This window comes from Pyxicephalus adspersus, chromosome 1 (genome assembly GCF_032062135.1).
Source record: "Pyxicephalus adspersus chromosome 1, UCB_Pads_2.0, whole genome shotgun sequence".
Taxonomy (NCBI): Eukaryota; Metazoa; Chordata; class Amphibia; order Anura; family Pyxicephalidae; genus Pyxicephalus; species Pyxicephalus adspersus.
In genome coordinates, this window is record NC_092858.1 from 116422434 (window position 1) to 116437475 (window position 15042).

Genomic DNA, 15042 nt, shown 5'->3' on the forward strand with positions numbered 1-15042 from the left:
GGAGAATACACTTTCATCAGTAAAACTGGGTGATCCAGCAAACTTGAAAATAATTTCTTCAAAGTATTTTGCTTTCAAATGCATTGAAACCAGGACCAGATCGATTCCAGGTTTGCTGGATCACCCATCTTCACTGAAGTGTATTCTCTTCAGTCTTGGAGAGCTTTAATAAATCAGGTCCATTTTTTTTGCACATTTAAAATAGGTCACTGAATGCCAATAGAATAGGTCACTGAATGCCAATAGTCTAGGTGCCTATGGCTTTTTATCTTTTGGCATACACAATATTGTTTTATCTGGACTTCAATAAAAGTGGTTAATTTTATACTTTACTGGTTATTTAGAATCACAAATGATTAGTAATAGGTGATAGGAAAACTAAAACATCACAATAATAATATATTTTTTTTTAAAAAGTAACAAGTTTAAAATAACAAAATATCGTAGTCAATACCCATTTTATAGCATTTTATAGCAGTTTTAAGTAAACAAAATGAAAGTGAATCATAAAACTAAAGTATTTTTATATCCTGAAGAAAAGGCACTTTTTAAGGAAGTCCTAATGCAACTGTGTATTAAAAAACATTGTAAAGAAATGTTTTGTTTTTTAAATTCACTGGTGTAGTTAGCAGTCAATCTTCTAATGCAAACCAACAACAGAAGTTTCTAAGCTGTCAGAAACCCAAATCTAGAGTATATCTATTATATAGCAAAGGGACAATGTTGTCAGGCCAAGTTCAGATTCTACTGGGTTTCTTGCTGATCAACAGTATTTTATACTAAATTTGCAGCATTTTAAAAGAGAGCAAACATATGGAAATATTTACATACTGCATAAATGTACTGTGTATTTTATTTTTGCCCACATGCATAAATATTTCAATACCAGTTTTTTTTTGTTTTTTTTTAGAAATCGTTTTTACATTTTTTATTGAGTCCTGAATCCCTGGCTGTTCCTCCTATTCCATTTTTCCAGTTGACCATTGTCACTGTGACTGAACTAGGGTAAAATGAATTGAAATGTTTTTAAATTGACATAAAAAAAAAGTAGAAATGGGGTGATTTCCTCACATTTGAAGTTTTCTCTATGGTTCTGATCAATGAGATCAGAAGAAAAAAAAAACGCTTACGCGTTTTTAAAATGTGGTTTCCATAAGTTGCCTAATTTAAACTAAAAAAAAGTGGGTGTATTGCTTAAAACTTGATGCTTTGTTATATTATGTGCGTGATGTTTTTAGTGTATTACTTTCTACTTTATGTACCTTTTTTGATCCACAGAATGGTTTATTTTTGCTTGCCAGGGAAATCAATAGTATATTAGTATATGTATAAACTCAAAAATATATTTTATCTATTAAATATATTTATTATATTTTTATCTAATATGACCTGCTTATAGAGGCCAACTAAAATATGAATGTAAAATTTATATTTACTTGGCTTAAAATGTGATCTTTTTTAATTATTTTCAGGCCAACAAAAGTGGAATGTATACAAAAATCTTAATCATTACCTTTTATAAACATTAACCCTATGTATAAATGATCTAGCTTTTGGGATTAAAAGTACCATATCTATTTGCATGTAACATCAAAATATGCATCAGAATAATGCCCTACACAGCGTTTAACTGATAAGCAGATCTGAATCAACGGAAATTGACAACCATGCACTGAACTAGGTGTAATGTTTTTAAAAGGTATGTACTGGGTGCTCAAGACATGCATGCTTTTATGGACTTTTTTTTAATCCTATATAACTAAATCTGTTTAAAAAAACCCTGTGCAATATTTGCTGTAAAATCTGATGCCTTTTTTTATACACTTAAAATTGTGCACATAAATTATCACAAAGATTAATGATCCTGTATAGTACTGTCTGCAATCTTTAAATTAGGGTGCCAGCAAATATTTCCACAGACAAACTATAGTGTGTTCCTTCAATACACAATAGCCTCAATTCACAGGGCCACATGATTTATTTTACTTCTCTTATGATCATTTTTAAACAACATGTTCAATCATCAAAAAATATCACAGATGTAGACTTGTTAATTGTTGGCACTAAAAAGGCACTTTGAACTGTTGGCAGTCCCATCTTATGAAGTTATTTTTGCCTTCTTAAGGGTAATTTTATTATCATCCTAAATAGTTATTTTTCCTGGGTTCTTGAAAAGCAGACCTTACCAACCATTTTAACTGCCAGCCTAAACCAACAATTGCTAAATAGTAATTAGTCTTTAAAAAAACTTCATTATATATGAAAAAACTGAATATAAGGAACAATACTAATCTGTTTTCGTGATGTAAAATGTTTCTGTGTATTAGATTTTTATGTGACACTCCCCTCCCCTGATTATTGCAGTTATTTATGTTAAATAACTGGTGATCTGTCGTGTTATATCTGTAAGGACCAACACTAATGCTAAATAAACATATCCTTGCAGCAGGGTACCTCATACTAAAGCTGCGTACACACCTGCAATTTTTCCGTTCATGCTCTATGGAGAGGGGAGGGGGAGAGCGACGGAGCGGCACCCTGCTGCGCGCTCTCCCCTTCCCTTTCATTACGATCGGTCGTCGTCCATCGTCCATGGGTACACACGGCAGATTTTCGCCCGATAATTGGCCGATACCGATTATCGGGCGAGAAAAATTTGCCGTGTGTACGCAGCTTAAGCCCTTTGCCACTTACCTACTTAGCCACCTAAAACCAATGAAATGAAGTAAAGTAAAGCAGAAAGAAGGAAAGAAATGTTACCTTCACATTACATAAATAAAGGATGGAAAAAAGGGGTGAATGGCAGAGTTTTAGGCCCAAAACAGAGGAGGCTTATCAATTTAATATTTATGAACAACTGAATGTCCCCATGCAGGTCGAAAAATAGAGGCATGGACAACCTCAATTTTTAACATCATTCAGCCAGCTTATGACTTTCTAGTACAGCCAATTCTGGGTGGCTGTAAACCCATCGTTGGCTCCAGGAAATTTGAATTCTTTGGATGTCATGTAAATCCAATGGCATTTACCTCGAATGAGAATGCAGATCAGGAGATCTAATTTTCATTCCGGTCAAAGGGGAGTGTTTTAAGTCAAAGACAACCAAATAACATTAGGATGTCGGCAATGGAAACATCTGCATTCAACCCCAATGTATCACTAGCAAGAAGAAATGTGCAAATACAGCTGTCTCAGTCTCAATGTACCCGTCACTTCCAACAAGGTTAAAAAACAGTTTCACCCATTATGCTTATTTACATTAGGTGTATCACAAAATTCTCCGCTATTCTTGGCAAATACCAAGCTTTTTACCTGTACAATCTGCTCCCACACCATTCTCGTGACAGTGGATCCAGAATTAAAAGTGACCTCCACATGGTATGCAGCATTCAATATCTAAAGGAAAAAAAACTTGCATAAAACCTTTGCATGCAAATTGATAATTTTTTACAAATCTTTGAAGAAAACAAAAGTCATGAACATGATCTACTGGTACAGTACCACACTGGCCACTGCTTGGATGATTGGAATTAAGTGCATTTTCAATACATAGTGGTACAAATTCACTGAACTGATAAGTCTAAAACTTTGCTGGCTTTCGGGTGTAATGCTCTTTACACACATACAAACATAAACGTACTGCTTCCACCTGAAAAAAGGGACAGGAAACACAGGAATAAACAAACCACTTGAAAACACTATCCTTGCAGCCTCAGCATTTTGTAAATAACCTTCTTACATTACTTGCTAGATATTACGCTGCCTTAAAAACAGTTAAGACCTAAGCGGGGTTGCTCCCAAAGTACAAATCTGAATTTACCCAACAATCTTCAGGTATTGTTAGAGATGGAAAAAATTAACCAAATTGTATGCCCTTCTAAGCCCACTAGAAATATCTCTACATATTCACAGGTAATCTAAAATTATCAGTTGTTTCACACCCAGCAGTTCTATGGATCTCCCCAGAAGGTACTAGCCAGTGTCCAGCAGTTGTGCCTACCCCATCCACCACTCATCAGAAGCTGCAATCAAAAATGTTGGTACTACAAGTGGGGAACATCTGTGGGTAACATCCCCCAAAGGATAATCACTAGATTCTTTAAAACAAACTCATCCCAGTAAAGCGAAATTGGGCTTGAGGTATTGGAAGCGTACAGCCATATTTAACATCGAGGTATGTATTGATCAATAAAGTTTTTTTATGTTGTAATGACCACATAGTGATGAAAGTTTGGGGTGTGTTAGCCACAAGTGTCCTCCACTTGCACCTATGTGTTTGTTTACCTGCACCCCTTGGTTCTAAATTAGGAAATTAGGGTTCAAGCTAGAGAAGTGAACAGATGTGTAACAGGGCAGGCAACATGTACTGATGGGCATTTTTGATGGAGTTTTTTTATAATCTCATGATGCCATGCTAATAAAATTTTAGAGGGATTTAGCCACAAGTGTTCCCCACTTGCACCTACATTTTCATTTTCCAACACACCAGGTAAAGTTGGGTTCAAACGAGGCAGGGTAGCCTAATATAACAGTTCTAATTTTGTGAAAGGTGGGTATATATTTGGGAGGCCCACTGCAAGGCATCCTGCTGGGCCCCAGGGGTCCCCAATTTGCATTTTCAAATTTGGGCTCCTAGGCACACTTGCTTGTGAAACAACAACCCGAATGTTTATGTGTGTGCACACTAAAAATTGCAAGTTGATGCAACAGTTTAAGAGATATAAAGGTTTTTGAACAGAGAGGCTGCAGAATATGACAAGCAGCCTTTGCACACACAGCTATCACACTGTGCTGCAGCTGTCTTTACACATGCCCAATTGGGTACATTTCACAGGCAGTTTTCTTTAAAGAATATGGGCAGTGTTGAGAGGGGGCAGTGTTGAGAGGGGGCACTGGCTGTCCTGTGTCCATCTGCTATAACATGCACAATGCTCTTAAACCATCACTACATTTTTAATATTCTCAGTGAATTTTCCTTTAGTATATTTCCTTAAATATATATATATATTTTTTTTTAATACGTAGCCTCCTGAGATATTTGTGTCACATATCCCAAGAGGTTGTGGGAAGAGGAGGAAAGACTAGCTGGGCTGGGCTCGGTTTATGGATAGATCAAGTGAAAAGAATTTTCACAAAAGTTCTCAAACTTAATACAGCCTCAGGAGCGCAGTTAGGCTGCATTTGCTGTGTTTACCTGTTTCTCATGCCAGGAACCACTGCTGCTTAAAAAAACCAAGCCTAAAAATGCCTAGCAGTTAATGCCTGTTACCAATCCCAGGTGCCTAACGGTTGCAGGTAGTCACTCGGGAGTGGTAAATGGCATAGTTTTTACTGCTAATGTGAACTTAGCCTACACTACATTGATTACACTATTACAAGGGATTCCACTCCTAACAAAACATGGAACACATTGAATGAAAATACATGGCACTGGATAGTTTGGGCATATTATAAAAAGATGGAAAAATTAGACATACAAATGGGGCAGCCATTAGAAAGTTGGAACAAAGTATAGGGGGAAGGTAGAAAAACCGACACAATATTAGGGGTTACTGGATACCTGTGGGATAAACAACTGGGAGCACTAAATAGGACGTGTCTTGTACAGCCCACTTTTTGAACACGTATACATACACATATATACATATATTTATACATACATTTTGTCAAGAATTGCCACGTATAGGGATCTAGTAGTGAGAGCATAAGCCACCTAAATCTAGCAGGCCATTTTAGGTTTAAATTCTTTAAACAGTTTGATAAGGGCTTAACAGCAAACCAGTTAAAGCTTATAAAACCAAATTAAGACACCAGGGAAAATAGTAGGCAAATGTTAAGAGATGGGGATTCTGTCATGCAGTCTGAACTGCAAGAATTTCAAATTATTGGGATGTTCAGTTCTGAGCAGAAAAAAAAAACTTTTTGGTAAATGCCGCATAAGCCAACACATCAAATATTACATATACAGGTTGTTCCCGGATTACATATGAGATAGGGACTGTAGGTTTGTTCTTAAGTTGAGTTTGTACGGAAGTCGAAACAGGTACATTTTAATAAATTGCCTAGGTGATAAAGCTTTCAAATAGGTCTTCAGATTTAGAACCTTAACCTGTGTATGGTATACATGGTTGTAAAAGAAGCCATGATGTATATAAAGAGACCCCTTCAGAATGGTAGGGTACTAAGCTTTTCTTTTTAACTAGTCTGTTGCTACTAAAATTGCAATCACAATTTTCAATAGACCTCTGGAAAATAACCCTATCGTAATATTGTAAAAGTCGAAGTTTCTTTTTAAAGAATATTTCAGACTACAAGAAGATCTGTCAGGTTGGACAAAAATGAAGCTGCTTGCCTCTTTTGTAATATTTAACAGGGATATTAAACTTCCAAGAAACCCCCTTGAATTGAGCTGACCAATTTAGAGACTCTATTACTATGTAGAAACATGGATTAAGAATTCTAATTCAGAATACCAATAACCAAGGTATAGCGGCTGCAAGATAGTAAGAACATGTTATTCATTGAATTAACATTTTGTTGTTTCTAGTTGGAGAAAAGGCTTCTCAACCCAAGGGAGCATTGAAAAATTAGCTTACTTCCCATTGAAATAGGACCTCATTCATCCACATTTAACATCAGTCCTGAGTTCTGAAGCTGAGAGACTAAGGTGGAACAAAGGTGCTCTCTGATTTCTCAGAAAAATACTCTCCCAGTAAAAAGGACAAGGAAAAAAAAAAAAAAAAACCACACTGCAAAATCTACAATAATTTTAGTAAAAAGTTGGGCGCATTAAAGAGGTTGCATGGTAGGGTTTTGAAGTGAAGAAGCACCACCTGCTATTCAAAAAGAACTGGTGGCGAAAAGCTCTAAAATACAGATTTGATCAGTACGTTACAGTAGGCATCTGCATCTTTAGGTGTTAGAATATATAGATAGACCTATGGTTTAAAGCAAACATATATAAATTTGGAATTTATTTATTTTTTTTGCCAATGCCATCAATTTCATTCCAAGAGATCAAGGAAATTTTAAGATTCTTATCCACAAATTTCTGAATCCCAGGTTTCATCTCAGCCTTTGGTGTTTTCAACCCACAGTTTGAAAGGTTTTCACATATAGATAGACAGCCTATAGTGAAGTACAGCCTTTATTTGGCCCAGGAATTCAAAGTCCTACTAACCAAAAATGTTCTTTAAGAATTATTAGCAGTGAGCTAAAAAGTCAGCCCAGTAATCCCCAATGCTGTAAGCATGCCACCCTGAACCCAATCAACATTAATATAGTAGGAGAAGGGGTTGACTTTCTGTATGTGAAGGAAAGTGGAAGCTATGTCAGGTTTTTGGCTTCTGGAAGGCTGATAAAAAGTTAATCAGCCAAAAAGGTAATACACAGTACTGAATGCATCATACAGAGCAACTACTGGGTGCAGCACTCTGGCTTCTCAATTTTAGCCACTGACCATGGCCATGTGTTACAGCTCCTAGGCTCTTAACATCACATTAGATTGCTTTTATCATTTTTAATTGCAAATGCATTACTATGGCCTACACTCTTGGTATACCTAAATTCTACATTGTACTAGTAAATGATGGTCCTGTTTTTACAATAACTAAAAAAAAAACAAACAAACGTGTTTGACCTTTGCACTTATTTAAAATTTTCCTCTGCCTTGCACCTCCATCTTTGGGAAAAAACGGTGATAAATTTCACTTCTTGGCAAAAGTTTCTGCTGGCTCTCTGACACAGATGATCACAGTGCCAATTGTGGCACAGCAAGGAGCAGTGCTAGAACGCCGGTCAGGTGAATAAAAGGTATTCCTGAATGGGCAGTGATGGTGTCTAACTCCAAAAACCAACAGACTTTCATGAAACCTTCCTATACATCTAAACCCTCTGTTTACAGTAAAATTTGGCATATGGTTTTATAAAAGAAATGTACCTGAAAGTTTACATTCCTTAAATGGTAGAGGCAAATGGGCAGCAGAAATGGGCAGCAGAGGAACAGGCTTTGACATAATTTTCATAAATTCATAAACTCTTTGAATCTACAAAGGTATTGCTAGAGCTAGATGCAGCTATTGACTTCAATGTTAACAGTATCAAAGCAGCTATATCAGAAACAAGGACAACCATGCTGTAGTGACTTTACTACAGAGAGGATTATGTTGTCAGTTTAACAATGCTAGTTGTGTATTGGAAGAGATATTTACAGAAAGTCCCAGGGAGTACTAGTGAGGATACCGGGATACTGTTAGGTGCCACCTGCATTACTTTCAGTGTGTAATTTTTTTGGCCATATTTCTGTGAAACTAATCACTGAAGTAATCATGATCATCTAGCAGACGAAACTAGTAAGCAGCACAAAGTACCCCAAAGTATCCAAAGTACAAGAGAATACAAATGCCAACATACCAGAACAGTAGACTAGGATCTGTACCGAGACACAGGGGCTGTGGAACCTAAAATACCTCTTTGACTCCAAGTACTTTATTTTTACAATGCTAGTTATGCATTTTGTTTATTGATTGAAAGTGTGCAACATACAAAAGCCATTTCATCACTCACCACTGCAAAAGAGTGATAGGTGTATAACAATCTTTTTAGCAATTTTACAGCTACATGAGAGAAGTGTGAGCTTTTAGCAGTGCAAATTTCTACAATGTTTTTATCTGGTGCCCACTGGTGCAGCTAACACAGAAAACAGATGTACTTATATTCTTTGTATGACCGTTTGCCAGTAAAAGGAGCTACTTTGGCAGAAGTGCTTAAAGGTGACTTGAGGAAGATGGCTTCTTTTATATACTCATAGCTTGGCTATATTTCCTTCCAGACAATTTCTGGCTTTATCAAGCTGCAAGAAAGCTCTTTGCAGATCAGTGCATTACAGTGATAAGGATCTACGGTTTGCAATCTTGCGCATATCTCAATCAAGTTATACCAATTTTTTTTTCAAAAAAATGCATTTTAACTTTATCACCTGCTTCAAATGGTTGCTTGTGATATGCATCGAGGATTCCTGCTGGGATTTTTCAAGGCTACGAAGACACCTTTCTAATGTTCCAACGAAGCTTTCCCGGAGATAGTCTACTGAGCTAATCAGTTTGTTTACAACAGCTTGGTTAAGCCTTGAAATTATTAGTTCCTTGATCTGATAAATGCAGCTTTTTACTTCTTGTGCTCCAATAGGTTCTCCATTTTGTGGGATAGAGATATCTAAAGACAGACCGAAAAAGAGAAAATTACTCCATGCAACACGTTTTAGCATCCAACTGTTTAAATACATTTCCACAAAATAGGGTTAAAATAAAGTACTTAAAAACACCCCCAAAACAAATCCTTTGCACCCCCCCTTGTTTCCTTTACCTTGGAGCCAGTATACCAACCCTCCAGATTCATATTCACCCACATCAATCCTAAAAGGCCATCTAGGTTCAGTGTACATTAGTCCTTTATTCCTTAAAAATTTGAGGCCTGAAGTCTGCACTAAATCACCCCAAAGATTTCTATAGGGCTATGTCATTTGGCCAGAGCTGTTAAGGTGAAAGTTCTAAATAGGTTTATAAGAAGTAGGAATTTGAAAGTTCACTAATTTTATTACCATTATACTTTATTTATAAAGTGTCAAAAAATTATTCAGCACTCCACAATAGGGGGTTGAAAATGATCACCAAAACACAAACAATGACAAAAGGAGGTAGAGTGGACGCTACCCAAAATGATGATCTTAGGAAGACATATGTGTTTATTAAACTTGACAAGCATTCCACTAAATGGTGAAAATCTGCATAAAGTTTTAATAAATGAAGTTTATCAGTTACCTGAGCAATTTGTTTGCTAGTTAGTATGTATCACTAGATTAAAATTGTAAACTTGGATTATTCCTAAAATCTTATTTATATAAAAAAATAAAAAAAAATAAAAGAAAGAATACAAATGTACACATGAAAATTTCAATAAAAAATATCACCGTGACCATTCTAGATAAAATATTTCATATGATAAATGAATATACCAAAAAAAAATCTTTGCCAATTTTTAAAACATATATTTTACACATTTATAATTTGGTTACATGTATAACCATTTACTAAAACCAATACATTAAAAGTAGTTTGTTCTGAATGCAACTGAAGCACACACATTTAGAACCATGAAGGCTATTGTGTTTATCCAGATATGTTTCTTCTAAAATCAAATTCCCAGCTGGTATACCCTTAAAATAAACTCATATCCCCAGTCTGATCCTATCTGCTGGTGATGTCACTCAGCTCCGGGAACACTAATTCATATTTTTTGGGATTGCCCACCATTACAGTCTTTCTGGAGCAGAGTGGCAGATGTAATCTAAAAGTTGACTGGGGTGGATATTAAAATAAACTCATACACAGATTAGCCTCAAATGTGGGACTTAAAACATACAATCCAAGTTCTGTGAAAAGCTTTACCCTTTAAGCACAAAGGCAACCAAAGCAGATGAAACAGAGCAAACAGAGATAATGCAATGCAGAACGCAACTACAGCATGCAGTTCTATCCAGAAAAAAGTGTGTGCCACAGAACATTAAGTAAAAGATGCATATTAGGAATTGTACAGTCTTTTAGATCCAACTATTGACCAATAAAATTTGTGAACCTTTTTGAATTTTCAATATTTCTGCATAAATATGGCCAAAATAATAAAACTATTCAACCAAAACTGAATAAAGGAATTACAAACATGATGGTACAATTACTGTAATTCTTGAGGCATAAGATACTGACAATATTTTTGTGTTAAACATGTAAACCTTTCCTTTTAGTAACTTGAGTGCAATACCTGCAACAGAAAATTTCAGAGAACAGTTTATCACAGTTTTTCAGTTGTGCATAGAGCTGCATTAATCCAGGACCATGTATCAAGTATCTGTAAGTGTATATTCATATACACTAAAATAATGAGCAGAAACTATTCTCTGCATTAAACTTTAATTATATTCACTTTATTAATCATATGCAAGTATTAATTTTTTTCTGCTTTTTAAATATTACAGAACACTAAACTATACCTGAATGGGAACAATTGTGTTTGCCACTCTCTCTAGGCTTATGTTTTACAACCTTTTGTATTTGTTATTGTTGCTAATGCTCTTCCCGGGTTTCAGTAAAAAATTCTATTTGGGTCCATAGATTTTAAAGTTTGGAAAAAACCCTGCTTTAAACATATCCCAGTGTAAATGTGCAGAATTTGGCAGTGTGGGGACAGTAATGTATAGCACAGTTCTCTTCGTTTGACAGTTTGTGGTGTGTTGTGACACTGATGATAGCAAGTGCAGAATTCCAGTATATGTAATACTTCTGCATCCAAAATGTGCTTCAATGCCTACAAGTTAAAAAGTTATTCCTAAAAATAAATGAAAAGTGTGCTGCAAGTAGTGATTTTAATTTATTAACATGGTCAACTGCCAACAGTACAAATAACTCCTATGTCCTTCTATATGTTCTAAAGAAGTAAATATTTATCAACCTAGATCTTAAAAATGCTTAGAAACTCTGCCAAGTATGCAAAGGTGGGAATCATGGAAAACCGTTTTCCCATGACACTCGCATGACCAGGAATGACTTGAAAACACTTTCACAATACATCATTGGGCACAGACTATGTGAAAGCTTGTGATAACAGTACATCATTAGGAACAGACTATGTGAAAGCTTGTAATAATACAACTACTTTTATGGGGTAAATGTTCAGTTTGAACCTACATTTATAGGACTTAAAAAACTAGATTTATAAGAGAAAAAAATATTAGTTTTGTCTAGAAAATAACCTACCTACGTCTACAGATGAGCAATAAATAAGAAGGGCCTACATGTGACAATGCCCATGCCATTGACTGAAACATCTGAATAATTAGTCCAATTATCTGAGAATCTTTCAGATTTACATATTTTTGCCACATAAATATTTATCTTTGAATCACTATGCTGGAGTGATGTAGTATAAAGTTTTTGGCCTTTGTTCACATCAAATTCTTTACCATATTTATACAGGAACACTAAAATTGAAAAAGGTTCACAAACTTTAAAGTACCACTTTTTTTAAAAAATCTTCTCATTAGGCAATCATAATAGAGCAGTGGTCGAAAAACTTTTGGACCTCACGAACCACTAAATTTAGGGACACTGGAGCGGGCATACGCGGGGGAGCCATGTATCACTCAAAGGGGAAGAAACTTCCCCCAGAATGATGTCATGATGCCAGAACCTGCCCACTCCCTTATCGCAGGCTCAGAACTGAGACACAACCCACTCGCAATAGCCAGTGGCTCTGGTTCGTGTACTTTAACATGCCATTATTTTTTTATTTTTTTAAATTGTTCAATGTTCCTGCAGAAGACCAGTTGTCCATAATATAATTGCAAAGTATTTGGTGCAATGGGTCTACTGTAACCATGTGTCAAGAAAGCACAAGTCTTTAGTGATTCCTATGGTTTACAAGAAAATATTGAACCCAAGTTTTAGGGGAGACGTAAGAACAGACGAAAAGTTGACAACATATAAAGAAATTGCATGCACAACAATTTCCCTAGAGGAAGCTCATGTTAGATTGAATGGGAAGGATATAGGGCCAACTGGGAGGGCTACCTACTTTTTGAAAATCTAAGTTCTTTCACCTGAAGTGTAGAAGAGAACAATGGGACAACACTAAGTTTTACTACAAGAGAAATTAAAATCAAGAGCATGTTATCATGCATTTGCCTAGTGCCCAAAGGTCAGTTTGCTATAGAAATAGTGACAAGCTATAACAGAAGCCAAGTAACCAGTGTATCTGTATAAATGAACATTGCCAATACACAATATTGCCAATGTACAGGATCAGGAAGGCATAAAGTGTGTGCATGTATGTATAACTATTGTTTTTCAGTAACTGAACTGTTTGTATATGCAGCATTTTTGTTTAGAAAATCTACACTAATATAGTACTAGCTGTGATCCTGAGGAGAGGAGAGGAAAGAAAAGAGAAGAGGAGAGAAGAGAAGAGAGAGAAGAGAAACTAACCAAACCGCTGTTTTTGTTTTAAAAGCCTCAATGTCCACTTCATTTAACTAGTAATAATTGCTAGTGTTGAAACATGGCATCCACAGCAAATAAATATCCACCTTTAAACTCCATGCTAGCAGCGTCATCAAGAAGTTGCTCTCTCATGCTGTTTAGAGTTTCCACTATCATTTCCTTTAGTTCCTCTTGCTTACGATCAGCAATGCCCATTAAGGACTCATACAGTTCACTTTCCTTCTGGCGTGTGTACTCCAGTCTCTTTGGTGTAATCTGAAGGTCTCTCCGCATATCAAAAGCCTTGTTGATAAATATGTCCAGGCATCGACTATGCACCATGTTAAGAACCATTGCTGCATCAACCAGGTGCATCTGCAGAACTTGACGAGAGAAGTTACAAAGTTGACGCAGCTTCTCAAACTGTTCAACTAAAACACATGGAGCTTGGCTACCTGACCCAGCAGCTCCACAGCTACATATTCCTTTCTTTAAATACCCAAGCTCAGTCAGCTGTTCATGCAGAACAGAATGGCCACCATCCGGACCACAGATAAGTTTATCCTTGGGGCTTGTTCGAATAAAAAACACAGGTATTTTATATTTTGTCTTAATGTCATTAAGCTCCTCTTTATCTTGAGAGCTTAGAAGCTCCTCACTTATTGCATATACTAGGACAGACTGAACATGGTCCACGTAATCTTCCAAGGTAGAAGATGCAGGCTGGGAGCCTCGGCATGGCGAAACCACTATATCAACATCCTGTGTGGGGAAAAACAAAAGACAAACATATGTTAACTATTTTTTCTATAAAATTTTTATTTCTACTGTTTTTCTTTTAAACCTTTGCATGTCACAATGGCAGTCCTATTACAAGAAACATTACCATAAATTGTTCTAGGAAATTGCACAATTTTAACATTAGAACATAAAAGTCTCCATTGAGGAGACTGTCAGTACCATCCTCTATTGGCTTTTGGTTTCAAAAAGATCAGTGAGGTCATATTAATGGAGAATGTCACATCATCTCTACATGATAGAGAAGAGACTGCAGAGGCACCTGATTCCCAGAGACATAAGCATCAGACCATCTGTAGTTGTTTCAGATATTTGAGCTGTTGTGAAATCTTCCGTTAAGTAGCACAGCCCTACTTCTTGCTCAGGTATTTCCCTCATCTTACCGTCATCTTTTTCCCCCACCATGTTTAAATTCAGTTACTGTTGACAGATTACTTCTGCTGAAGTCTGTCTTAAACATCAACCATCAATAAAGCTCTCTAAGTCAAGACATTTTTTCCAGCCAGTTTAAGGTCACATCCCAGGGTTCTTGATCTTCACACTATGTTAAAAAGTAGTCCTCCTCAATGTTAGTCACACCCTTTATGTACTGTATAGACAAAACTTTATTGCCGTTTTGGAAAAAAATAGGGAAAGGTTAAGAGCCCTGCCATTTTACTTTTGTTATTTTTGTAAAATTTGGTACATTTTCTTTGGTAGAAATCAGTATTTTAGCAGAACCAAAAATGCAGTGCTTGTAATGGTCCCCTTGCATAACAGTCTCAAATCTAGTGGATTCTGATAAATCAAAATTTAAAAAAAATGATGTTGAGCAGGGCCTATCTTCATTCAATAGAATAAAATACAATACTTCTGCAATACAATTCAGAAGAAAAGCTATTAGGGCCAAGCACAGCTTCATCAAATACAGTAACACTGGGTAGGATTTTTGTTGCAGATAATAATTTGACAGGGCCCCAAATGTTTAGCAAGACCATTTGCATCCATCAGAAAAAAACAGTAGTCTACATAAAAACTGAAGCAGAATTTTGTAGAAGCGTTGACAGTCAGCCCATTTCAGCAAAGCTCTGCAATACTCAACTGAAGAAGAAAAAGAAAAACAAATCATTGTTAGAATAAAAGTTTTGTTCCACTTTTCCCATGGGGGCCCAGCTCCCACATTAGAATGGGAGATTGTGGGATAACTAGAATTAGAAAAATCACATCAAAGCTATGA

At 36.1% G+C, this 15042-nt stretch overlaps 1 protein-coding gene across 1 annotated transcript in view; it reads right to left on the bottom strand.

Moving 5' to 3' along the window:
* The window catches only part of DSTYK (dual serine/threonine and tyrosine protein kinase), a 48894-nt gene that overhangs the window by 16488 nt on the left and 17364 nt on the right, over positions 1-15042 (bottom strand). The window contains exons 3-5 of the mRNA XM_072424935.1: positions 13136-13790; positions 8978-9213; positions 3313-3396 (exon numbers count right to left, since the gene is read on the bottom strand). Of these exons, the coding sequence (XP_072281036.1) occupies positions 3313-3396; positions 8978-9213; positions 13136-13790 (975 nt within the window). The remainder of the gene's footprint in view (positions 1-3312; positions 3397-8977; positions 9214-13135; positions 13791-15042) is intronic.